Source organism: Zonotrichia leucophrys, chromosome 7 (genome assembly GCF_028769735.1).
Source record: "Zonotrichia leucophrys gambelii isolate GWCS_2022_RI chromosome 7, RI_Zleu_2.0, whole genome shotgun sequence".
Classification (NCBI taxonomy): Eukaryota; Metazoa; Chordata; class Aves; order Passeriformes; family Passerellidae; genus Zonotrichia; species Zonotrichia leucophrys.
The window spans coordinates 33,695,763-33,723,044 of record NC_088177.1 but is presented as its reverse complement, the minus strand read 5'-3'; the positions used below and the strand labels follow the sequence as shown (position 1 = coordinate 33,723,044).

General features: G+C 43.9%; 1 protein-coding gene across 4 annotated transcripts in view; it reads right to left on the bottom strand.

Annotated features, from left to right (window-relative positions):
• Positions 1-27,282, bottom strand: part of GLI2 (GLI family zinc finger 2) — a 187,234-nt gene that overhangs the window by 121,780 nt on the left and 38,172 nt on the right. For all 4 annotated transcript variants that reach the window (XM_064718371.1, XM_064718374.1, XM_064718373.1 and 1 more), the window contains exon 2: positions 17,035-17,197. In XM_064718371.1, the coding sequence (XP_064574441.1) occupies positions 17,035-17,167 (133 nt within the window). In that variant the 5' untranslated portion in view covers positions 17,168-17,197. The remainder of the gene's footprint in view (positions 1-17,034; positions 17,198-27,282) is intronic.

Below are 27,282 nucleotides of genomic sequence, written 5' to 3'. Positions count from 1 at the left end.
TTGAGAGCAGATCTCTGAGAGCAAAATGGGTAAACCCAGGAGGAAAATGCCACCAAGAGAAATAACAGGAGAATATCCACTAATAAATACATTAGAACACGGCACCATGGAATTTCATCCCTGGCTGTGCCCGTGTAACAGATTTGCAGTCCATGTCCCAGCTCACTGCTGGCTGCTGCCAACGGGATCCTTTGTGGGGCTGTGCACTCCTCCTTGTGCTCACTGAACCTGACTGGGGGAGAAAAACTAAACAAAAAAAACTGCACAAGGTAGGATGCTTTCAGCAGTTCAGAGTAATCTTGCTGAAATAACAAGATCAATTCAGACTCCTGAAGTCAGGCATAGACAAAAGCACTAAAAGAATCCCACATTTACTGTCTTCTTCCAGATAATTATTTTCCTCTAGTTCATCATAACTAGGAAAATTTTGTTTAATAGCTTGTAATATTGCTATCATGACTGTAACTGTACTTCCTTCATTTGAGTGGAGAAAGAGCTTGAAAAAATTCCTTGCAGACAGCTTTTTTTCCCCTCTTTTTCTTGTTATAAAGTCTACACTTGCTGCAAGGGCACAAGGGATGGAAAAAGTATTTAATTAGTATTTCCAGAAATATCCTCGCCTAACCCATAATGAGGTCATGCCAGATCATAATCCTCCTCAAATACAAGAGACAAAGTGATTTCTTTTTCATACAGCATCCTTTTTTGGGTGCAGCATCGACAGCTTTTCTGTGGTTTCAAAGGAAAAATAAAATTGAGTCAGTCTGAGTGGGGGAAGTCCAGAAACATCTAATACATCTTCCTGTGAGATAAATTCAGCAGTGAAGACATGGGTGGGATCTAATACAACCAGGATACATTCTTTTAAAGAAAACAGAAGGAAAAATCCCAGACCAAACCACAGCTCCAATCGCCATGTGCCCAACCGAACTCCTTTGAACTGTCGGCTCAAATAATATTTCTCTTAAATCGGGGAGGGGTGTGTTTGGGCTACCTGTGTCTATTTGCTATTCCTCTCACTTGCCAGAACCAAACCTGAGTCTTGGGTGGACTCCTGGAAACATGGAGCATGGTGCACACCGCAGGGCTGGTGGCCCAGGGAGGGGCTACACTGGCACTGCTGCTGCCAGGGCTTGGCTTGCACCAAAGAGGGGCTGGCAGCCGGTGCAAGGACCAGCTGAGACCAACCTTCTCACTGGAGGTCATTCCTCCTCCTTCAGTGTTTCCAGTGACCAGAGCACTACTGTGTTTGCAACACTCCAAAAGAAAAACCCATCCCTCAAGGGGCCCTTCCTGTACAGGGAAGCTCACGATACTCCGATGTTGCACAGCCCACTCTCCTTCCGAGAGATGAGTCAATGAGCCAAACAGCTCATGGCAAAAATACTAACATGGAGGAAAGCTTCCAATCTTATCTTGATGAAGACATCAAGAGCTTGAAACCCCAGCAGCTCCCTTAGTGGCTCATCCCAGTAATTATTCAAATCCACTGTCACACTGAGGCAGGGAGCAGAGCTCAGGTAGATGCCCAGGTTTAGCTTCCAGCTGGTGGTGGCTCATCGGCTTTTCCCCACTGGAATAAGGGGCCAGAAAGTACAAAGCATTTTCCCTCCTTCAATATTCCATAATTAAAATAAATCAGAAAAAGGACATTATCTGCTGTATTTGTCCTCTTCTGCAAACACACCATGTGTCATTTCACTGTAGAAATCACCGGACAAAGCTGATTTACTGGCCAGCCTCAGGAAGCCAGTGATTCTCCAACCCTCTCTCCCATCCCCCAAAGTTTATTGTTGAGTTCTTGGATCATCAAGTACAGAGAGTGTAAAATAATTTAATGGTGGGGGGGATTTTCATCCTCCTTCTCTATCCCAATATGACTAAATTTATTGATTTTGGATTGCTGTAAATTATAATGTAATTATACTGCTGCACAAGCAGCTTCCCATTCCAGAAATTAAAAAGCAATTCAGGTAAATGATCTTTAGTTATCATGGTGCATCCCTGCAGAACTCATTAGGTTGGGGGATTAGATGGCACACCAAAACTCTTACAGGGAGGGTGACATTGAAAACTATCATGCCTGACAATACAGAACTTCCTTGGGAAGGTAATGGTGTGGCACTTTTTTTTCCCTTTCCTGAAAAATTTGAGATGCTAGTAACTTGTACTTCTCCCTGGATCTCTAACGCTCACTTACTGACCCTTCTAAAAAATAAACACCCTTCCTTTGAGATGAGAATGCCATTAAGTGGAATTCAAGAAATGGACAACATCACAAGGCCATCTGTAGAACACTGTCATCTGATCCCACTGGATCTCAGGTGGAAAAGCAGCTCATGTGAGTCAGAGTCAGCAACTACTTTTTGAGGTGGGAGACTGCCAACTGGCACAAAAGAGAGCTCACACCAGATTTCCAGACAGCTAAGGTGAATTTTCCAGCTTTCCCGAAAGAAAGCTCTATCTGATGGGATTGCTAAAAGATCTGATCGACTGTAGTCACAGAAGATATGTGCACTTTGCCAGCACAAGTGTTCTCAATCCCTTTGTCTTGCCCAAAGGTTATGTTTTGCCTCCCTAATCTTCCTGCACTTCAGGCATTTTCCACTTGCTGTTCTACACTGTTGTGATGGCTAAGCAGCCATCACCAGGCTTCACACTGAAGGCGGCTACAGTCGTTGGCAGATGAAAGGATACGTGCGCACAGTTTGCACATCATTAAGTTCGCAAAACGCTTTGAGGATGAAATGTGCTACATAAATATAACAGGTTATTAAATTTGTTGGTGCCTGCAGTGGTCTTCTATGGATTGTGCCTAAATCTGCTACTGCTTTTAGCTTCTTGGCTTTTTTTTTTTTTACACCCATGCCCCAGAAAATTTTAAGTTTCTCCCTCCAGCCAAGGAGTCTTTCACACCTTCTGCTGGCCCCATGGAGCTGCTGTGCAGACATGGGGAGTCACACTGGCTTTTGGCTGCATGTGTGCAGTCTGCCCATTTCCTCTGAAAGTGGGGGCTGCCAGACTTGAAAGACCCCTCTTGCTCCCCCTGCTCTTCTCTAATACTGCCCTTAATTAATACTGACGGCTGCTACCACTTTTGAGTAGGACAGTGCAGATCCTTGGTATATTAGTCAAACACCACAGAGTTTTATGAACTCATCAGTGTGACCAGGGTACTCAGAAAAGAAGCAAAACCCTTCAATTTAAAATTCTCCTACACCATCAGAAATTTCAACTTCATCCACAAGTTCTTTGTACTGTGAAAGTTCACTAGTTCTGTTATTTCATTTCTAGTAAAGAACATGTCCTAATATGGACATTTTTGCAGCATTCAGCTAAATTCTGAAGATATACGAGGTATCCTGGTAGCTCTTTCTCCCATTAAAAACAACCTATTAACTCAGTCTCATGAAAGCCCAAGTCATATCTGGTCTCTTTCTAGCAGAGGTAGCTCAGCAACCTCTCTCTCTCCATCTCAACAGCACACAGTGCCACAATTACACAAGGCGTTGTGGCTCGAGCATGGGACATCAGTGAAAAATCTCTGTTCTTTTTTGGGATGCATGCATACTTTTCAAATTTCCTAAAAGGAGAGATTATTTGGTTTTGGCCCGGCATCTGAAACCACTCACAGGCCACACACAAGTTACCGAGTAAGCAGACGACATCCTTTTCTTAAACCCTTATGGACACAAACAGATTTCGAAAACATGTAGTTCAACCACCTCACCAAATTGTTTCCCCGGCGTGTTGGTGTTGGGAGCCCAGTGCCTGCCGTTCCTCCTTCTCCTCACCCCCCATTCACTGTTTACAGCACGAAGGACATTTGTGCTGCACTGAACCTGCCCCAGTTCTCTTATATAGATTTGGACCACATAATTTGATCATGACCACCGGCAGTTTTATTGCCCTGATTTATAAGTAGCCTTGCAGGGGTTTGGGGCTTTTTTCCCTTTATTTGGTAAGAAAGTGAAACTCATACCAGTTCCTTCCCTGCTGCAGCCTGAGGACAAGCTGCGGGATCTCCACAGTGCTGCCACCCTCCCTCTGCCCTTGCTGTGGTCTCAGAGGAGAATACACACACTGCAGGAGCTGGCTGAAGCTTCTCCTCGAGCACAAATCCTCCCTGTGGCCCTCACTGCCTCACAGCACTTGGCGTGTCCTGCCCAAGAGAATAGTCCAAGTGACATCCAGGGGAATTGATGGTGCCACTCCCCCAGTCCACGAGCGAGACACCCCGACAGAAACCCCAGTGTCATTCCCTCTCTTGCCTGCTAACCCTCCTCCCAGGGAAGTCAGAAAAGGCTTCTTTGGCCAAGTCATCACTTTTACAATCCAAATAGCAGGGGATAAAAACCCAGGCAGCTCTGCCACGGAGCTAAGGGAGATGTGGCTGTTGGGCCAGGCACGTTGCTACCAACCATCTGCATTCCCAGGGCACACTAAATCTGGGATCTGTATTAGTATTCTCCAGCAGGCTTCTGGCAGATATTAAATACCAGCCTCCCTGGAGAACTTGTTACCTCCTCATGCTTGACTGGGTGAATATAAGTGAGCGCCGTGCTTGTATCTGCTACCTGAAGAGGCCAGATGAAGCCTATCTGAAACATGCCAAGACTCCATATCTGTCATTACCATACCAATTTCCTGAATGAAAATCCTGCCTGTCTTTCATTTAATCTGTCTTCTCTCTCATTACGTGACCAGAACACGCTGTATTAATTACAAAGACAGGTCAGTATGTGACTTAAAACCTAATTTCTGTTACTCACCTAAAATGATTACTGCCTGGATGAGCATGATGTTCTGGAACAAGAATAACAAAGCCCACCAATCGTTCTGCCCTGTCACTAGCATGTGAAGAACTAATTTTGCACTGGTCCAAGGGCTTAGGGAAAAGGTTCATCAGAAATCCAGTCATCTCACCTCATCTTTACAACATGTTCTTTTTTCCAGATTATCTACCTTTTGTCTTTTTCTGCACCCAGCCAATTTCTTCTTACACTTCTGAGTGTCTAGTATTTCCTAACTTTTCCCTTTGCTACCAAGTTCTCCTCTTGAGAATCCCACAAAATGGTGTCTGTTGGCGCAAACACTGCTGTTAGATTCTTGTTTCTCACATCTCTGTATAGCACCCGGTCAAGGGCCTTCAGATCCCTCTGCACAGCTCAGTCCTCCTCCCACACAACTTGTCCAGGCTAATTCTGCTGCTCTGTGTATTATGGTATCTGAGTAAAACCTTTTTACTTTAGTCCACCATGATTTCCATAAAGGACTCTCAGCTTCTCTCTACTACTCTGAGGTTACTGGCACTCTGTGTCCTACCCCATCAAGTAATAACTTTGCAAAACTTTGAAGCAGAAATTACATCCTCCCTAGTTATGGGGTTCACACTGATCAATATTCCTGGCATTTTCTTTTGCCTCGCTGAACATAATAATTGCCGGGAAAAATAATTTCAAAACTACCTGCGGAACTGGTACCAGAAAATTCATAGGTGACATGAACCACCATCCAATTATGCACAGACTGGGAATGCTGGGCACAGCTGCACCCTTTGCAAGTGTCTAGAGAGACAACAACCTTTCTTTTTGGCATCCATAACCATGGCTTTCAAGGGTCCATTCCTTCTTCTCTTCTCGTGCCTTATTCAGCTGACACTGCCTTCAAATCCCCACTGGTTTGGGCCATCAGCTCTGTGTCTCACAAAACACAAGGTTAAGTGAAGCAAATTCAGGCAGACATTTCTATTCTGCCCTCAGGACTTAACTATGGGAAGGATTTGAGGCTGGAAAAGAATAGTTTTTCATTATGGTCACAGAAAGGAAGAATAAACTAAAACCACTGCAGATACAGGCACTGAGGAAAGGCCCTGTGGGCTGATACTTGGAGAAGCTCATTTCTATCCTCACTCAAGTGCTACAGAGGTTAAAGACCTGCTACAACCTGCCATAAAAGGCAAACCCCACATTAATAGGAAATGTGTTCCCCTCCCCCATTCCAAATGTATTTTTTATGAGTAAACATTTCTGTATTAAGACTTACTGTCTTCAAAGATCCCTTTTATGTCCCAAAGGTAACCATTTAAGTGTTCTTATAACAGCCGTTACTTATCTTTACAATGGGCAATGCATGTGAACTCAGTGTCTGAAACTTTAATTTTGCTATATATTTTTTAGTAACTACATATAAATCCAGCCTGCTTCAAGTGTCAGTGACTCTGTGTGACCAAAAGATAGCCTTGGATCTTATTTCACCTGCAAAGATATTGTTCTGAGCGGAATTAAAAGCAGTAAAAGAATTTGCAAAACTCTCAACCCTTTTAATGTGCTTGCATAAGTGATGCAGAATGCATAGAGCTCAGAATATGAGATGCAAATGTTTTTCACACATTCAGTCATCTCATATCTATTTTAAGACTCACTGCTCCAGCAGTTGAAACACAGGACCCTGCAATAAAGATGTTTTAAGGATGCCTTTTTAACAGCACAGGAAAGTTCCTCTGGAGTTTTCAAAGGGAAAAAAAATCACACCAAACAAGAGCACTGCCAGCTCCTCTGCAGCTGATTACAGTATTAGAGCTTGCATGTGCACAGCAGACTAATGGGAAGGTAAGCTGAAACTAAGTTTCTCTCTGAAGCTGTTATCCCATGACAATGATTTTATCCTTCATCGCCTAACAACCAAGAGTCTTTACAAAGGACTTTGCTAAGACCACTGTCTATTGCTAGGCTGGGTGAATATACATGTCTACTGGGTGTCTATTGCTTGGGTCAGGGTAAACCACGAAGCTCTCTGTGGTCTATGTAAATTCATCCAGATGTGTCCAAAATCCCAGTGAGGTATTTGGAGCTCACCCACAGACTACTTACATAAGAAACTGTTTTGAACTAAGAAAAATAATTTTCTCTTGTTTTGATACAGAATATTTACATTTACAAGTTGTTATTACCAACTTGATGCTCTCCAGCTGAGTTCCAGGTAAGATCACCTGACTTCAGAGCAAGCATGGCCCTTTGGAATACACTCAATCTCTATGAAAACCCCCAAATGGTCTCTCCACTGCAGATATTGAAAACACCTTTACTGCAAGAACTAAAACTTATCTTCCCCAACCCTAAAAAACTGTTTTACTATCGCCTTTGGACAATACATGTGACACCTAAGACATATGAACAAGGTCACCCTTGTAAGGCAGCACCCAGGGGCAGCAGCACCCTCTTGCACCTGGTGGGGAGTGGGAAATGGTAACCTCCCCACAGTCTGACCCATTAAGTGTTTCCTTGTGACAAATGCCATAAACATGCTAACCAGATGCTGATGGATGGGCCTGGAGGCCCAAAGAACAACCCGAGTTCATTATATAAATGAGGGAGCAAAGGGAAGTCAAGCAGCTTTCCCAAAATCATGAAGGAAGTTGGGGACTTCATCAGGAACTGAAACTAATTTTCTCCAGGCTCAGTTCTGTGCCCTCACTGTAGGGAGCCACCAAAAAATTGGGTATCTTCACACAAGCAGCCTCTGGGAGTCGGATCAGCTTCCCACAACACATAATAATTCCTCTCGTTAAAACAGGACGTGCAAACCAATGCCTAAAGTCCTCACCTTTGTGTTTCTCTGGTTTTACTTTATAGTGCGGCTGTAAATGCCTCTGAAAGAACATCATCAGCTGTACCTGCAAACCGGCACAAACAGATTTGGCTTAACCTCAAGCCTCACTTGCAAGAAGGCACTTGCACACATTAACACAGGACAGGGACATTCACTCCAGCCAGGATGTAGGAAATTCCCCCCATCACTGCTGGTCCATCCCTCAAAGAGTAGCCATAAACCAGGGTGAGTCTCAGGTAGAAAAACTGAGTGAGAAAGGTAATTTCATCACCTCACAAAAACAAAAATTTCATTTCAGAAAAATCTAAATATTACCCAACATTTTGGCTCCAGGGTCAGCGGTGCTGACCCCCTATCACTCTCTCTTGGCTCAGAGCATCCCCACAGGTGCATAAAACCTCTGTTTTCTTTAAAAGATTAAACTATTGTTGAAGCAGCACACGCGGGGCCAGGGGCTTAGAAAAAGATACCTCCTCTATTGGATAGTTTTCAGGAATGTCAGACACTGATCTCTTGTATCAATACAACTGAAGCCATCAAAACATCTACTTTAACTGTTTATTTAAGGATGCATCTGTTGCCAGCTGTGATTTTTTCTGAAAATCTGTCAGTCAAGAACCAATCACTGTAAGAAGAGAGAACAGAATAGAACAGCACCATTCAATCCCTGAAAATGTCACTGTATTTTAGAAATCAGATACTGGTGGCAGTAAATATAAATATTTTGCTTATAATCCTCCTGTTCTTATTTATGATTTACTTACAATTGAAAGCATTTTCAATGGGATGATCTTAAAAAGATCTGGGATTCCACGATGAGGAAAGAGGTATAAAAAAAAAGAGGAGAGAAACCCCCACTGCGCTCCCCAACAAGCTACAGAGAAGGCAGAATTGATTTCTGTCAAGTTTTTGATCATGTGGGATCACATTCAACTTTTTAAATTTTCATTTTGGACTCAGCCTATGTGCCCAAAGTTTTGCTCAGTTCTTTCCAGCAAGGTATGCCTGATTTCAACCCAACACGACTATGGGAGTCACAGAACACCCAGCATAGGTCATTTTCCAGCACATGTAAAGTCACGAGTTTAACATAATTCTGAAGAAGTTTGTATGAAAATACTATATCCCCTTCATTCCTCCAAGAGCTAAATTTACAATCTTGGCTGAGGTTTTATTCTCTGTCATTACCATTATGATCAGAGAACTCATCCTGTCAAGCACAGTCCCCACACAGAATTCACGGGATATCAATTTATTTCAGAATTTAAGGTTTCTGCAATTTTTGTCTCACTTGGTTCTGGAAAAATCTGTAGTCTCTAATTATGAGCCCACTGTGCTAGGTACTGAACAAAGGCACTGCTGAGTTAGTTTAAATTCAGTGATAACTTATTTGTGCTACTGAGCATTTTCATGCCCTTATGCAACCAAGAGGAATGGAACTGACTGCTGCATCGTGATGTTCTCAGAGGCTCTGGATGATGCATACACAACTTGTGCTCATCTCTCCTGAAGGGAAAGAAACAACGCCTCCGTTTGGCAGATGGGCATGGGGATTTGAGTCATCTGACCATGATTACATGGCATATCATTGAGAGAGGAAGGGCTTGCTAGTGGATATGGTGAATCAAGGAACCTGGGCTAAGACCTCTGTACTATTATCCATGTCCCATGTACACCACACACGAACTTCTCAAGTTCCAGAGAGAATCACTTCTTGACATCCCTCTGAAACAGCTCAACCCATTGCAGCCACTTTGACCCTGGAAAAAAATCCCCTGTGCTCCCTGTCTGCAGAATGGGAGCAATGACATCTCCCTGTTCTTGCCAGGATGTTCATATGCAGACAGATGCTGAGGTGTTGAGGCTGTGTGGGGGCTGCACAAAGCAGGAAATCCCCCCACAAGCCCTGGGCTTCCCAGAAGCCACCATACAGCATAATTAATCTTCTCTAATTATAAAGTTCCAGTGAAACTGGCTGTATCCTCTCAGGCCTCTGCACCTCACTCATAACCACACAAAATCATGAAAACAGACAACCTGATTTCGTGGGGGGCAGTTTAACAAGATTAGGAACGATGCCAAGTCCTCTTTTCATTGCAAGGTCTATGGATGCCTTCTCAAGGCCATTTCTTTAGGGGGTGCTGGGAATACAAGCCCTGTTTCTTGGTGCTGGTATTGGATGCACAGCATTTCTAGGAACATTTTTCTTTGCCATTCGTCTGACCTCAGGAGCAGTCCCACTGCTCTGTGCAGGCAGCCATGGAACACTCTGCCAAACCCTATCAATTATTTAGCATCCAAAGGTAGACCTAATCTGTGTGATAAAAGGATGGATTTTATCTAAGGCTTGTTCCCCTTAAAGTGATTTACACAACTGGCCTCTCTACTGGCTTCCCTTAACATAATTATTTACTTTTGCATTAATAGCTTTCCTCCATTTGGGTTATTTTTGGGAGCTTTTTGTAGCCTTGAGAATTTACTATGGTTTTTCCCCTTGTATTTTTAGTGGGGATTTTAAATTTCCCATCTCTCTGAGTGGGCTGTTAAAACACTAGTTTTGCCAACCCTGGTGTAAAGCAGGAGCAGCTCTGGGAAGCAGCCCCCCTGGCTGTGTTGACATCTGGGTGTTGAGTTTGCCTCTAACTTGAGAGGCCAAGGGTGAGATTTCAGTTCAGAGCTGGCAGTCAGGGCTCCCAGACTGCTCATCAGGCTATGGACTGATGAACATGAATGAAAGGCTTTAAATATTAATCTAGTCCCACCTGGGTTTCTCACTTTAACCCCACTCCACAATTTTGGCAAAGTTGGGAAGACTGGGATTTTTCCACCTAACATTAAATCAGGCATGAAGCCCTCAAAGGAACAAAGCAGGCACAATGTGATTCACTCCACCCTAATGCAAAAGCATCCCAAACTAGACACTTAATACTTAGGCAGCAAACTTAGACAAAATAACTCCCATGATTATGGCAGGCTCAAATGCCTTGGCTAATGGGTGCTGTTGGGAGAATTGATTTATAAAACCTGCACAAATTCACAGATATTCAAGCAAAAAGCTGTCAGAGATACTAAAAATTCAAGCTATGGGGACTTGCTGGCAGAAGAGACAATCCATGAGATAATCCATTATCACCACTAGATTTTCTTGACTACAATTGACCAACCCACAATAGGTAAGTTTAGCACCAGCTAAAAAGGTGATATTTAGGTACCCTCTGAGGGCACTTAAATGAAGTCTAAGCTGGGTCCCCAGAGAAGAAGACTTCCCAGTATTTGCCAGAATAAACTTATGGAGCTTACAGAGTAATAGAAATGCAGAAGTGATTATTATTACAATTATTATTAATGCTAAGATAATACACTCACAAAATATAAAGGTCTGCCAGGTGGTGTTTAATGGTTGGGATCACCAATGCCAGAACCAGCCTGTGAAGAATTACTTTTTCTATTTTAAAGTCATAAAAGCTTTTCAACTTGGTGTGCAAACCTGCAGTATGGTTAGGGATGAAATAAAATTACTCTGTCTTCAAAAGTACCTTTGCATCTGTAACGAGCTGAAATTAGAGGAACTTTTGTTGTAACAGTGTGGAGGAGCTGTATACAATTAGAGAATGCTAGCTGATGCCATGAATTATAGAATTGTTTAGGCTGGAAAAGACACTTAGGATCATCAAGTCCAACCAAAAAGCTGTTGCGTCATCTAAGGGCTACACAATTTCAATGAAAAAGTCTGTAAACATTAATGGTTATCCACTCTGAGGTCACACCTTTGCCCACAGGGTTGGCTACCACACAAAGTCAGTGGAGAGGCCTGGGCAAGGACTTTCCCCCATGAGGGAACAAAGAAAACAAACCAAGAAGCCAGACTCCAATCACACATTTAAGCAAAGCAAAGGATTACCTGGGCTGACTCTTTCGAGGAAGAAACTAGGGAGACAGCATTGCAAACTGTGGATAGAAGAAAAAGGGCAGGCAGAAGACAAGACATGCTTTTGCAGCACAGTTTATGGCAACCTTAATTATCAAAATTCTGCGACTGTAACTGAAGAACTAAACCTGCTGTTCCCAGAGTGCTCTCTGCCAGGCCCACACCCCAGATACTGCTCATGAAACATAAAAATGGTGCAGCCTGGCTTTGACTTCATCTATCTCCACACGAATCCTTCTAAACTATCCCAAAGAGCAGGTGTCAGGCGATCAGCATGAGACAAAGCTGGCAAGCTTGTCACTGTCCTTGATATCCTGTGACTGGGGAGCAGTCTCAGCACTGCACCAGTCCGAGCATCTGAGACATCCAGCTGCCCAAAGGGACATGAGTGGGTACACAAGGGACTGTAGGCAATCTCCCCACTCAGAAGGGCTACAGTAGCAAAGAAATACACCTTAGGACCCAACAGAATTGGTTTCATGAAAGGCTGACAGAAACAGTCAGAGAAGAAATACAGTTCTTGATCGCTGCTGCTCTTGTGGCAGCACTGCACTGAAGCTCTACCCAAGGTGGGGGCCACTGAAGTCTATGCAGTAGGAGAATTTCTCAGTCTGAATTACAGGGTTTTCCCATCATTCAGTTTTAACCACTTGCCCCCTCTGCCCCTGGAGCCAGTCCCAGCTTTTCTGTTGAACACATCTCTCAGTATTTTAAGATGTACACAGCAAAGCAGTGCAGGGCAGGGAAACTAAGAATGTGCTTGTACTGGTTATGTTCCTTTTCCTGGAAAATGTGAACTGAATGAAAAACATTCTTCAAGAAGATCCCTGCCCCTCCAGGGTGGACATAGGAGATGACTTCATTGGGGCTGTTCTCATTCTAATTTGTCTGAGTCTCGGGCCACACAGACTATATATTTTTTCAGAGCGCTGAGGTGTGCTGGGATGCTGGCATTTCCTCCTCCTCATTTACATGGTCTTCCCATAATCCAGCACTAAGGCAAGCTGAACTGCATAAGGACTCCCTGCCAACGCCACTTGGGGCTTGCTTATGGGAGACCTCTGGAGAGCGATGGGAGGTGCTCCCTGCCCTTCTCCTCTGCCTGTGAAAGGGCTGAGTGTGCTACTTCTGCAGAACTAAGCATTCCTGCCAGCCCATAAATCAAGTGAGCAAACTCCATCCCAATCTGATCCGCTGCAGAAAAGCCCCATACTCTGCCTTTAAAGCACACACAGGGCAAAGAGCTGTATTTCATCAACTGAAGCCTTAATATCAGAGGAGAGTCGTTACCTCCTGGAAAAAAAAAAAAGCACAGCCAGAGCCTTACTAGTTCTGCAGCTTGGCTTCCCCATGTTTACACCAAATGACTTGTTGAACTTCATTATATACAAAGTATTTCCATAGATCAGAGGCAGGGAGACCTGTGCAGCTAACATAAAATAAATTACCACCCTGTGATAAATGGTTCTATTAGCAATCCAGATTGTTAAACTCAGATACAACAGGATGAAGGGAGCACTGCCCCATTCATTCTCCCTGCGGCAGATACTGAGTTGTAAATAGGTTATTTTGTGTGTAAATAACACATTAAAACTCAGCATTAGCCGTGTCTTTTGATAGAGAGGAAATTGTTCCAAATAAATAATTTCGGACAGGAATGTAAAATAAGCCAGATTTAATAGTGCATGCCTGCTGTAGCTGTGTTAAACATGACTAAAATGATAAACCCCAGAATATACTAATAGTAAACTATGCTCTGACATCAAAGTAATGAGGCTGTATTTTTACCCAGCTTTAGAAATGCTAAAATTAGTCTTGACAGAGCCAGACATCAGAAAAATGTTTCAAACATAAACACCATCAATTTGGGAACTTGGAGTTTGTGTCATGCAGAGGGTGGGGTGGAAAGGGAAAGGTGCATTCTGGACCTTGTTAAAGTTGGGCAGTTAGCATTTAGGAGAATTTGTATTTAATTTTTATTACGAGATGAGAAACCTATCTTCCTATCTTCAACCTCTGCCGTTGAAAGAGTGGCTCATTTGAATTTCCCCTACAGTCTTGTGCCTGGGCTTCCTCATGCCTGCAGGTACAGAGGACGTGTGAGAGCCAGCCTGGAGGACACAACCCCGCCCCACTCATGGTGCTCTGCACAAACCCTCCCACCTCACACAGCAATATGGACTCTGGCATTCAACAGAAGGGGTTTCTGACTTGAATTGTTCTAAGTTGCCCTTCAGTAGTAGAGACAATAAAACCAAGAGCCTCTTCTGCAGATTTAACTTGTCTATAGTTCCTACATGCTGTCATTTTAAACACTTTCCATCTCAGTCACACATACACAGCTGCCCCTACTGCAAGTGAAAAGAGGAGCTTTGACTCCTTGGCCAACATGATTTATGGAAAAACAGAAAATTAGGAGAGACTTCCCTGATGTCATATCTGTGAGGCCAATTTCTGAACATCTGATCAATGAGTTACTATAAAAAAACTGTCTTGCATGATGTTTAAAATGGCAGCTTCAGAAGACTGGGATGCAAATTTTTAGTACAAAAGGACTCTTCTCTACTGCCAGCATCAACAGTATCGATCTCTTTTCCCACAGCCATAACTTAATTTGTTAGAGGCTGGAAACATTTGGGAAAAATACCCAAAGCAAGGGAACTAGAAATGCAGACTGAACATATTACCTTATAATAACACAGTCTAACTAATAATAGAATCAAATCATTATTCTTCAATTATTTAACTAATATTCAGTTTATTCCTTCAATTAATTAGACATAAAACCTTATGAATCTATTAATTCCTACAAGGGAAAAAGAAAACCTTGTGATTTGAGAAATATGCAAAGCGTGCTATGATGGCACTCCTTCTATGTGACTCAGTAGAATAAAGGAGAAGAAATGTGTTGCAAATTACATTTGTTTGGCTCTGGAGAGCAGCTTGGTGATTTGCAGCTCTGGCTGAGCCTCACTGCCACTTTCTCATATGCTAGTACAAAGAGTAAAACCTCTGCAATAAATGAAATCAAGCGTCTGTCTTGGATGAGAATAAAGACTTGCTCGTATGGCCCCAAAACAGGGTGGGGAGCTCAGAGGCCCCCCCTTTAAAGATGATGCCATTGTCAAGCTGAACTTCCTAATTAATCTCCAAGCCTCATCTGCTTTCTTCTGTAAAAGTATGAGCATAAATACTCATAGTTCTGGCCTGTTATGAGTAATTAGTTTAGGGCATCAAACATGTTATATTAGCATGAACACCATGTAAGTAGAGTCTCATCTCCACCCAGCCTTTTTGTCATCACCTGCTAAATCGCACCTTGCAGTTAACTCAGGTTAGAAGACAACTCTGTATCCATTTTTCTACTTCCAAGCACACGCATAAGCACGCTGCTGGCTCTCAGGAGCCTGTATTATGTCTAGCCAGAGTTCAAAGGAAGCACTTGGAGCCACAAGAGCACGTGCAACACCTGCAGTGTCCCGGGTCCAGCGCCCGGCCACACGCTGCTCCACTGCTGCCATTTTGGGTCATTTATGAGCACTTTTCTTCACAGCGTGACACAGATTTCACTCTTTACATCTCATTACACAACGCTTTTATCACAATTCCCCTGACATCTTCAAACAATCCTCAACTTACTTCTCCACTTCCTCCTACTAAAAGGTGAAATATTGAGCCCATAAATCACTTTTTTCCAAAGGTGAGAGCACACTGCTAACAGAACATATTATACTGGATGCTTAAAAACCAATTAGGTCTCCAGGGATGCCATACGGGCTGATGGACACTCCACCTCAGGGCATCCTCATTTGGATCTCTGAAAAGGTTGTGACTGCTTCCTCAGTGGAGGCACTCCCAAGGCAAGTGCCAAGTGGGGAGAAGGTGTTTATTCATAACAGCACATCTATGGAATTTTAGAACATGCTTGGACGACGTTGGGGCCAATCAACCCTTCAGGTCTGCCAGTCACTGAGATGATACCTCAAGTGGACTGCCTCAGTAGTTCCTACAGCCTTTGCTTCTTCAGGGATTTGCTGGGGGATGCCAAGCTTCTGCACAGTGCTGTCCCCCCTATTTCTGCTTCCTGGCAAGCCTTCCTTTCTGCCACTCGGTGCAGTGCTCACAAGGAAAGTGGCTCAGACCCATCCAGGACCACAAAACTGCATTTCCCTCCCAACAATTTTGTGAATTACTTTTTGGTTGCTTTTAAGAAAATGCCTATCAAACATACGAACTAATCTGATAGATTGCTAGCCACTCCTACATTATTCTGTGCATCTGAATCTTCACAGGTCAACTGGAAAAAGAAACCTGAGTAGCAAACTTTATGAAAAAGAAGAGATAAAGCAGATTTAAGCCTTTTTGGTTGGAAACTATCTTCAAAAGTCAGGCAACAAAAAACTCAAACTCTCCAGCCAATCTGGGTAAGAAAGAGAGGAGCTCACAGAAGAGTCATTCTGTCCTCCTGGGATGATGAAAAACCACCCTGCACTGAAGGAAGGGGAGGTGACAGGATCATTTTGAGGTAGACTCTGACTAGCAACAGCATGTATTTCAAAAAGGAAAAAAAAAGCTGCCTGCAAAGTTTACACAGCTGGGGTGTCTCCTGTCACATCCAAACTGGTGGAGACTAAATTTGTCTCTTATACCCCGTCCAAAGACGACAACCAGTCCCCAGCAAGGGCAGCGATGGTGGCTCCTCAGTGGGCACAGCCTGGCCCACAGCTGTGCCACCACAATGGGCCCTGGCACTACCCTGGATGTCCACCAGCTCACGTGTATCAGAGCTGGGCGTGGGTTTTGCCTGCCACAGCAAGCAGGAGGAGGCAGGACCAACATCCCGGCACACCACAGTTACATCCACCAGTAATGGCTCCACGCCTGCAGGTATCCACAAGAGCTTCCCAGTTGACTTCAAAACCAGCAAGACCAAAATCTTGCTTAACACACTGACTTGAACAGGAACAGCACAAGTGGAGGGGTTTCTTTATGAACATTCCTGCATTGGGTCTGGACATTCCCAAATTCCTCTCTAACCGTGAAACCCCAGCAGCAATGACTGAAGACCACGCAGTCTGTTTAGCTCATTAGCAGGATCACAGCTAGCACATGACACCCTTTCTGACCAGGATAATGAGGTGCTCCCCATCTCCAGCCAGCCCCACCAGGCGCTCTTTAACCATGGAGGAGTGGAGGGCACAGTGCTGCAAACGCTGTGCAGCACCAGTCAGCTGGTGGCAAGCATTGATGGGATGTCCCAACGCCCCCACAGCCACCCCTAACCACCCATCCCCTCCCTCACCTCAGCCCAGTTCTCCATCACACCACAGTGACATTTAGATGCCATGCAGTGACAGCTTCCAGATCCTCTGACAGCCAAAAACCCCAATAAACTCAGCGTGTTCACAGGAAGACAGATGCCATCATACTTATTAAACTCTTACAGTCTAATGAAAAACACCCCTGCTGCTTTCAAATTGTGGAAAACAAAGTACCTCCTTGTGCCACGGCTGCTCCCGCTGCTGCTAGAGGAGGGGGTTTCTTCCCCGTCTCTGTAAAGCCATTCCCCTCCAGAACAGCACCTTTCCCTTCTTTTTTCCCAGCAGCTGTTGAAGCAGAAGTTTCCATCTTAGACGGGCATCTTCCAGCTCAGGAACCCTACAGGACATAAAACAAAACCAGATTCTGGTCACCACTCACAAAACAGGAAAAATCAACTCCATGAAGCATAAGATGGTGTGGCAGAGTTCAAAACCAAATGGCGAGCAGCAAAGAATTCCTGGGTTCCCAACTCCAGCAGTCATAGGCACAAAGGCCACAACCATGTAAAGGACTGGGTGTTCTCACAGACCTGCAAAGATCAGGACCAAAAAACAATCCCCAGCTAAACTTGGGCTAGACAGTAAAGTTTACAGGTCCAAAGGGCTTTCCAGGATTATAGGACAGGTAAGATACAAATATTTAGCACACATAAAATGGATTTACCCATTGTATACATGACCTAGACCATCCTAAGAAAAAACTCAGTGAAAAATTTCCAATAAAATACAGATAAACATATATTCAAAGTGAGGGGTTTTTTCTATCCCACAGTGGGTGGCTATGCTGTGGGCTGGTATGGAACCAGCGACATGATCAGAACTTTGCAGCAATGCTTATGGATAAGCCACAGCAGGTCTGCCATATCCCATCAGGCTCTCACTGGTGAAGTCTAACAAACACTGATCCCTCATTCTCTCAAAACTCTTCTTCTATCCTGACCAATTGCATCTGAAAATCAGCCACGAATAGTGAATTAAATGCCATTAAATATCCACAAAACAAGAAGATACAAATAACCTAGTTTTTTAAACTTAGGTTGATAAAACATAGCAGCTCCTGAACTTTTTGACCATTTTTTCTGCATGATTCAGACTTAAAAGCAAACACATGGGTATCCCAAATTTACTGTAAAAACGGGGTTTCTCTTAAATGAAGAGGCATACTTTGTTTCTGAATGCAAATACTTTGTTCCCCTCATTCTACCTTGTTTGATTTCACATGCCTCCACCTGACTCCTCCTTGCACACAACCAGCACAGTTACCTGGCACTACCAGCCTCAGGCTGGGCTTGGGAAAACCCACTGCTAATTCCTCTTTCCTTTCTAATTTTAATGCAGATCTGCAATTTTTCACATGCAAATTTTCAAATGCAAATTTTTCATCTCCTGAAATACTCTGGAGCACACTGGCTGTTTGCCTTACTGGAATTAATGGGATCGGGGGAATATCTGGGAAACCAGAACATTTTTTTGTGTGCGTGCAGGTAGTTTTACCGCCATTGTGCCAATTCAAAACTTCCCTCCCTTTTCTCTGGAGGACTGACTGACTCCTGAACATACTGGACGAAAAGGTGAACTCTCCTAAAAACTTGAAAGCACAAAGATTTCAGGAATTTCCACCCTGTGAGGGACGTGGTGGCTGTGGAGGACTGTCACCACTGCTTGGCTCTGGGACAGTGGCGTCCCACCAAGCAGCTGCGTGCTGCAGCCTGAGCAGCTCATCCCTGGAGCCTTCAGGCGTGGCTCACGTTAATGGGACAACGAAGTGATGGATCTGTGGTCACAGTGTGCAGCCGTAAACTGCAGAGCTCGCACTGGAAATGACAGGACCCACAATTACAGGCTTTACTGATGACACAAGGCTCCGCTGAACACCGAGGTGGCCCCTCAAGGTCCTGCCCCGGCATGTGCTGGGCTTGATGGCAAGCATGGGATGTGTTCCTGGGGCCAGGACTTTACAGTGGTTTAATCCAGGAATCAGGTTGGGTTACAGGCCACGTATGAAATAAATACACCCAAACTGCAGGAGTATTTGACCTAGGTCTGACAGCCTGGGCTTCTGTTCGTTAAGCAAATAAACTTCAGAGGCTCTATGGCTAACCCCCCACCTGTTTCTTCTTAGTCCCTCCTTTCAAGGCTTTGCACTTTTGTTTGAAACCAGAGCTGGCCCTCGCACCCCAACCCCCTTCTCTGGGCACCCTGACCCTGGGGGCAGCCCCGGGGCTGAGGGAGCATCCTCGGGCTCAGCAAAGCTCAGCAGCCAGCCAGGGGAAGGAAGGAACTGGGAACAGGACTTGTTCTGTGAAACATGCAGATTAGAGACATAGGTTTTTTCCAGAGATGCCTGAAGCAAAATCTCTACATCCCTGCCACAGACACCTCAGTAGGGACCCAGTTTTTCAGATGTGTCATTTATCCAACTGGAATGTGACAGGAGATCATGCCTGTATTTGAAAATCTGGTCTTTGCAGCTAATGCTCTCTTTTCAAATGAATTATGAATTTAAAACAATATTCAAGTGTTTGTAATAAATGTTTGTACTAAACAGGTAAATCCTCAAATACCAGATTAGGAAAAAATAAATAATGCAACTACTCTAATCTCACAGGATTTAGGGTAATAAATCTATAATTATTTTTGCTTTGTAAAGGTGCCTGGGGCAGAGCAGGCTGACTACGAGGTTCTGAGCTTTTCCCCAAGTCAGCAGCAACTAAAAGTCATTTTCCTTTCACAGCACCCCACAGCCAGAGCTGATCATCTCAGCCCAGGAAGACACAAGCATCTTTCCTGCCAGATCCTGCTCTGCTCAGCACCTTGGCCCACAGACCAGGAACAGAGACCAGTGAGCAAAGCAGCACCAACACTGATTTCACATCCCACCTTCTGAGGTTTCACCGACAGCAGCCAAGAGCTGGTGCCCAGCAGCCTTCCCTGTGGTGCAGTATGTGACCAGGACACAGCACTGGAACTCTGGAGATTTAGGTCCCCATCACGGACCTGCTAGAGTTTCCTCAGTGTCCCTGGGCAAAAAGCTTAACTCCTCTCTTGCAACCAGTTTCCACAGCCATAAAATAGGAAATAGTACTTTGCCCTATTTGCAAAGTGCTTTGAGATCCTTTGAGGCACAAGGCTATGGAAGTGTTTTTATTACCAGTATAAGAAGATATATTGGTGGAGGCAGTCAATCCACACTATCCAGGAGCACAACATTCATTTTTTAAGCAATGCATACTTTGCTTTCTGTTTGATGCTAAACTTTTTCTGCTGCTCTGTGCCACACAGAATTTATAAATCCAATGACAGATTAATCTTAGCAGTGAGCCATTTGGCATGAAAAAGGGTTTCACAGGGAGCCTGCTTTTTCCTGTAAAGAGCATGCATTTAGTAGTGACTATACAGAGAAAGACCCTATGCACTTATTCAAGCACAACTCTCTGCCCTCCGTCATTACTCAGAATTAGAAAACCAGAATGGATTACTCAGATTTTTCCTAAGGTTTGTAGCTTTCTCTGCAGGAGGAGGGCTGGGTAATTGATTTTGACACTAATACCAGCACTATTCATATGCCCTGTAATATAATTCTGCAGTGACACTAAAAAGGCAGCCATCTGAGATCTGAACAAGGAAAGTGCTATATGATTTGCCCTAGACAACCCTAGCTATTTTAACAGCTGTGTTGTATATTAAAAGGGAGAAATCCCAACAGAATTAAAAACAACAAAGTCACATTTGCCTTTGAGGGAAAACAAGAAGCCGTAAACTTTCCTAATAAAACAATCCCTCCCGCCAAGTGCTTGGGGAATGGTCTGAAGTGCTGTCCGAAAATGCCTCTTTTGGAGGGCACCAGCCTGAGCAGGACTGCTGGCAAACTTAGGAATGAACAGATACTCATCAGCCATACCCTCTGCACACTCTTTTTTTTAAAAAAGGCAATTATTTCCTTCTTTAGGATTATTCCTTCATCAGGAAACCCCCTTCTCCTCCCCTAGACAGGGCAGAAAACATTTTTTTTTTCTTCTCTGTGAAAAATGAATGACCAATTTTGCCTATTTCTGCTCAAAGATTAAGCAGCACTATGGGAGTAAGCTCTCTTGCAGAGGGCAGGCAGTGACACTATGACTCAGATCCAATCCTGAGTGCCACCTTCAAGCCTGGTAGCCCCATGGAAGGGGCAGAAAGGGATTTGCAAAGCATGCTTCCAGAAGCCATCTCACTTTTAGGGAATCTTTTGGGCTTTCTCAGACCAGTGTGCATTCTCTCTTCATTCTGAGTTCATCTCCACCTGACCTCCCCACACACAGCCCTAGCAGTGCCAGTGAGGTGGCATCACCTCCAGGGGACACGCTGGACGCGTGCTGGCTGCTGGCACCAGCACCACAGCCAGTGTCCATTACCACTGCTGCTGGCTGCTGGCAAGACTGATGGGAACTGGGATAACCAAGGGCAGCCTTTGCACAGCCCTTGCCAGGTTTGTGCTCAGGCACCCACAGGGAGACAATTCTGCCACATCAGCCCTATGTAGGTACAATCCCAGGTCTGACAGCTTTTCCTGGTGTCCTGCTTTAGTTAAGATAAACAAGGACACACTCCCACCATCTCTTCTTTTCAGTGGACTGTGTCATACAGCTAAAGTCATCTGAATGCATGATCCACTTATGAAATTCAGTGTGAGCCAACTGCTCTGAACATTGGCTTAATACAGTGGCTGCCGTGATCCTTTTCAGTCTCCCAGGGTTTGAGCCAAATTATGTTCTCAATTACATGGAAGTAGCAGCAGTTAACCTGGTGAAGTCATAGGCTCTGTACCACAGCAAAACTTGACCCCTCTATTTTCTTTTATATCAGCAAATGCTTCAAATTACCAAAGAAAGTTTTTTTTCTGTCTAAATGCCACCAGTAAATCTTGGGACTACCCAAACAGGCTGTCTGCTGCTGAAGGACCTACAACTGTTTCCAGAATATCAATCTCAGGTAAAAGCAGCATAAATATTAATTCAGAACTAATCACTTTTGAGGTCCTCCTGACACAAGGTTTCCCATCTTGACATTTCTTAGGTTTGCTTGAGCCAATCCTATAGTGTTGATTACACATGGAAATTAGAGCTGTACATTGGAGCAGTAGCTCTCTGTCTGGGGGCCACTCCTGCCCCTTCCCCTCAAAACACCTTCTGCAGTGGGGCCCTCCCAGCTTCTGGGACGAAAGGAAGCAGAGACAAACCCATGCTGGCAGAAGCAGGGCTAGAAGGGCACAGAGCTGCTCAGGGGTTATGCTGTTTTTCTACCCCTTACCTTGACTCCTGCTCAGAGGAGAGTAATACCAGGCTGCCAAAGGGAGGGAGGAGGGAGCTGTGCTAGCAGCAAACAGGATAGGAAGATCCACAAGTTCTGCCTGCCTACTCCCAAAGGTAAGGCTAAAATTGCTGAGAAATCTGAGAAAGCTTGACCCAACAGTTCCAGCCCATTGTAAAAGTTGTATCACTCCAAAAAAATGAAAAGAGAAAAAAAAAAAGGAGAGGGGGGGGAAAAAGAGACAAAAAATACCCTCAGTAGGGTTGGCAAAACTGCAATAGTTATACAGGTTCTGGAATGTACAAAGGCTGAAATCAGAGACTTAGCATCTCTTTTGAACTTCAAAAACAACAAGTCTCTTCAAATCACTCCGTTAATTGGCTTTAAATTAGAGTTCTAAGTTTAATGAACAAATCCTTCGCGTACGGCATGAAACGGATACACTTCTAGATTAACTTCCTGATCAACACCATCTGCCATTTCCATATGGCAACAGCAAACCAAAAGCACGAGGAAGAAGCTGCTCCGCAGTACTGGGAGGGGTCAAAGTGCACCCAGAACCGACTGGGGCTTGGTAGAGTCTCTCTGTACTGTGCTAACATCACCTCCAGCCAACTCCACAACTCCTGGGATATTTCAGGCACAATTCTGTCCAGAAAGGTAAAGAAAGGAAAAATGTAGGGTAGGAAGGAGGCATGAGGCAAGGAGGGATGTTTGAAAGGATGACTGGATGGATGCGAAAAGAGCAGTAAGTTCCTGAAGATGGACATGGGCCTGGAAAACAAGAAATAAGGGGATAGGGGGATGACCTTAAAGGCTTACTGAAGAGTATGAGTGAATGAAGCACAGACAATGGCAAATCCTGTGGAAACAGAGAAGCATGGAGAAAGAAGCAAGACTGTAGGAAGACCTGGCTCCCCAAGAGATGGAGATGGAGATACATGCACTGCTGGGGAAGGTACAACATGACATCTGCTCGTGGCAGGGACAGGACAGGGAGGCAGGGCACAGAGGGAAGAGAGACACAGGGAAGAAAAGTGACATGCAAGGGCCTCTGGTAGAAGAAATATGCCTGGCAAACAGCTTCAAAGAATGCAGCCTTCCAGCCTGCTCCATCACTCTTTGTACATGGAGTACCAAGACTTTAGGCACAGAAAGACTTCACTGCTTCAGGTGGTCCCAGCCATGTGAAAGGAAAACATCTCAGAAAGAGTCACAAGTGCTGTCCCCCCCGCTTACGCTGACACTGACCACAGCAGCCTTCCCCTAACATCACACAAGGACAGCAGTTAGTGGTAACACTCAGAAATTATCACTACATGGACTGTCTGTAAATATTCAGCTACCTGCTCAAGAAGCAGCCTTCAGCAGCTCCTGGGAGACCTTCCAGCAGGAGCCAGTCACTGATGGGTGCTGGGCAGCAAGGAGGCAATGCCAGCATGCACAGAGGGACAGACAGCCCTTGGGCCCCCTGCTCCTGGGCAGGGCTGACAGAGGCGGCATAGCACTTGTGGGAGAGACATGTCCTTCAGGAATGTCAGTCACAGACCAGGCTATCCTAGGACGCTCTGTGGCACCAAATGACAGCACTGAGGCTACTGTACTGCAACATAAATTATTTTTCCCTTTCTAAAGGCATTTTACTTTCTAGGCTGCATTTATTGGAAAGGAGATGATATTAAAGAGAGGAACTAAAATTTCAGCTGTTTTTCAGGTTTAGCCTGATGTTCCTATTTTTCACAAACACTAATGTCACTTTAATATTGCTGCTTCATTACAAACAAGTCTGATTTATAAAACAGCAGAACATTTGAATCGTTTCCCCACTTCCAGTATATTTTCAAGTTGCCAAACTTAGAGCCTTGAACAAAAATTATCTTTCAGATGCTGGGTTAAAAACAATCACAATACATCATCAAAACAAACTAACAGACATAAAAGCTCAAAGCCAGACACAGAATCAGCACTGGTCCATGCCGAGGCATGCAGGCTGGGGTACCTGACTTTCCCTCCTTTCCCTCAGAAGTTATCTCTGTTTCTTACTTTGGAAGAGCTCAGAGGATGGAGGAGTGGGGGCTGGAGGGAAGAGTCTTTTGTGGTAGAACAGGAAAACAAAGTCATGCTTGTGATTTTACAAAACCAATCCTACATGTCTTATCATGAGAAAATTTCCACTAAGCAAATTCTGACATGCGAAAAAACCGTCAAAGAAGATAATCAAGACACTCCTGCAGTCAGAATCTGTATTAACATGCAGCAAAAAATATGGGAGGATGCCACCAGGTAAACAAAAATTGCTTAAAAGTGATGCGTCACCATTATAACTGGTCCACGAATCTTCATTGGGTTTTGTTTATTTGTTTGCTTTTTTAAGAGTGAGAGAATTGTGGCAAAGCATCGTCTGTGTTTTTGATATAAATCCAAAGAAGTTTTCAATTTCCTGTTACACAACTGTGTTTTTTCCAAAAACAGAACCAAAAATGCAAATACTACCTATGTGTGCACACATGTATCTAATGAAGAAGTATTGTTTTCATTTTAGGAAACCTTTGCACACCAAAATAGAAAACTAAAAAAAAAAGTCAATATAGAACTCCCCAAACACCCCCTTCATCAAGTGTTCATGCTCCAACAAGAGCAGGAACTGCTAATAACTGACATGTCAGAGAGAACATCTGTGGTGCTTGGCAGCTACACCAGGGTGGGTTACAGCTAAACAGGGTGGGTGATAGACTGCATGAAGACCAGGGTGGAGGACCATTAAACTGTTAACAACAAAATTAGACTCTAATTGCAAATCACTAGTAACCTAATGACTTTTCATCAGGTTTTATGAGTAAAAGATACTACAAAAGTAAACTGCACATACTACAAGAGGAGCAGAAGCTGATTCTGAGCAGAGATGTTTACGCAGATTCCACAGAGCAGAGAAGGGTCAGCACAGGAGATCTGTCTAACAGGAGAAGAGCTGCCTTGGTACTGGATTCAAGGGAGGTTTTGAGAAGTGAATGTTTTGCTGGCTTGGTGGTGACTGAAGGAGAATCCTCTTGGGGTTTCACTTCCGTGCTGCAGTAGTTTGGGCACTTTCAACTCTCATGAATGAAACCCCAAATACAAACCACATGGACTGAAGTTTAATGGGTTTGCTTTAGGTAGGGGTGGGATGAGTAATAATGTCTTGTAGTGGCTAGTCCATCCAGATGACATTGAACAGGCTCCAAAGCTTGGATAAGAAACCCCTCATTTGGCTCAAGAAATGAAAATCTTTATTTTGAGCAATGAAAGATGAAGGACTGCATCCTTGCAAAAATCCCTATAGCAACTAGGCTCTTTCAGAACATGTTTCATTACAAAATTTTGGTTTATTTTTAAACATTACAGTTCTGTTCATCAGCCTATTGAATTCTGCCTCCGGAGGCACACATGTAAGCATGCAGAAAAGAGAAGCCTGGGAAGGAAACAAGAATGTAATTAAAAACAAAAAAGCAACACTTCAGTTGGCTCATTTTCCTCTGCTGAACACATACACCACACAAGCTGCTATTCCACACTTTATTCCACTCCACATATTGTCTTTATAAGACTCCAGTTGCCAGCTGAAGGCAAGATGCAGACCACATAAAATGGCTGGCAGTCCACAAACACGAGAATGAAGAAAAATTCATCCAGATGAGAATGGGACAAGAGTTTCTCAAAGGAACACATCTAGGATTGGAAAGGGACCATGGAGGTCATCAAGGTCAGCCTTATGCTCACAACTAGCATTTGAAAAACCCAAAACTGTTGCAATATCTGACAGCTGCTTCTGCAGGAGAGGTCAGAGTTATATGGGATGTGCCCATGAACCACAACAAAGACTAGTCTGCAAGGACACAAGCATGCCGGTGAAGAAAAATTCAAGGAGAACCAAGAATCCTTGCAAGGAACATTCCATGAGGAAGAATTAAATCAATACTTTGAAGAGCATTCCATTTCTGTGAGCTGTGACTCAAGTTACAAAGCTATGTATTTTTCCAGAAATTAACAGTTAAGTGGTGACTGGCAGAGCCCCTATGTTTTCAGCAGTGCAGGTCCATCCTCTACAGAGAAAAGAAACTGTACAGTGTGGCTGGCTGTCATTACAGTGGATGGGAATAAGTCTTTCAGGAGACAGGCTAAAGTATTCAGGAGGGTATTAAGCTAATGACAAAAGACAAGGGTGAAAATGAGCACTCATTTAGCCAGAAATCAAGATGTCAAGATTAAAATTAATCAAGGTACCAAGGGACTCAAAGAGAAGAGGTTCCTTAATTGTGTAGACTGTAACACTATGAACATGGGTAATAAACAAGAAGTGGAATAGCTCCTTTAATACACAAATTAGTCCTGACTGGTATTACTGAATCTGGTGGAAACATTCACATGAATGGAGAGTTACAGTCATTTTGTGTATCAGGGACTGGAAACAAACACAGAGTCATGAAGCCTGTCAGTGACAAATGGGTGTTGACATGGTAAATAAAGATGATTGCTTTATACCAGTGAGATGCTCTCCATGCCTAGATGGCCTAGATAAAGATTATAGGTTCTAAAGCAACCACATACAAGGCCACACATCTGGAAAATAATTGATTAAAATGAAAACTGTCTGAGAAACACTGACTGGAGATTACTTGAAGTTTATGGTGGGCAGGCAGTGGCTGAGAAGCTCTATGGAGGGTATCAACATGAAAACAATTAAAGCAATATGTGTTTGTCTACACAGAGTTTGGGAGGCTGTAATGCCTCTCTGCCTAACCCTGAACTGACAGTATGTGCAGTTCTGGTGCCCACAGTCCAAGCAGAGAGATGAAAACCACCAAGGGTCCTGTGCCACACACGAGAAAAATGAAAGAGAGGTCAACAGAGATGCACCTGCAGAATGACCTGATCAGTAATATTAACACATACACAACCAAAAAGGCAAAGAGACAGATATTAAATTAGAGAAATTCAGATTAGAAACAAAGCTCCCAGTTTCAACAGAAAAGAGCACTAGAGTCAGTCTGGTGCCAGACTTTCTAGCATGGCTGACATTTTGTTCAGGTATTTTTCAGGAGGTCTGCTGTAGTATAAGACTTATCACAAGACATGGGTTTTAATTACAATTTGGGT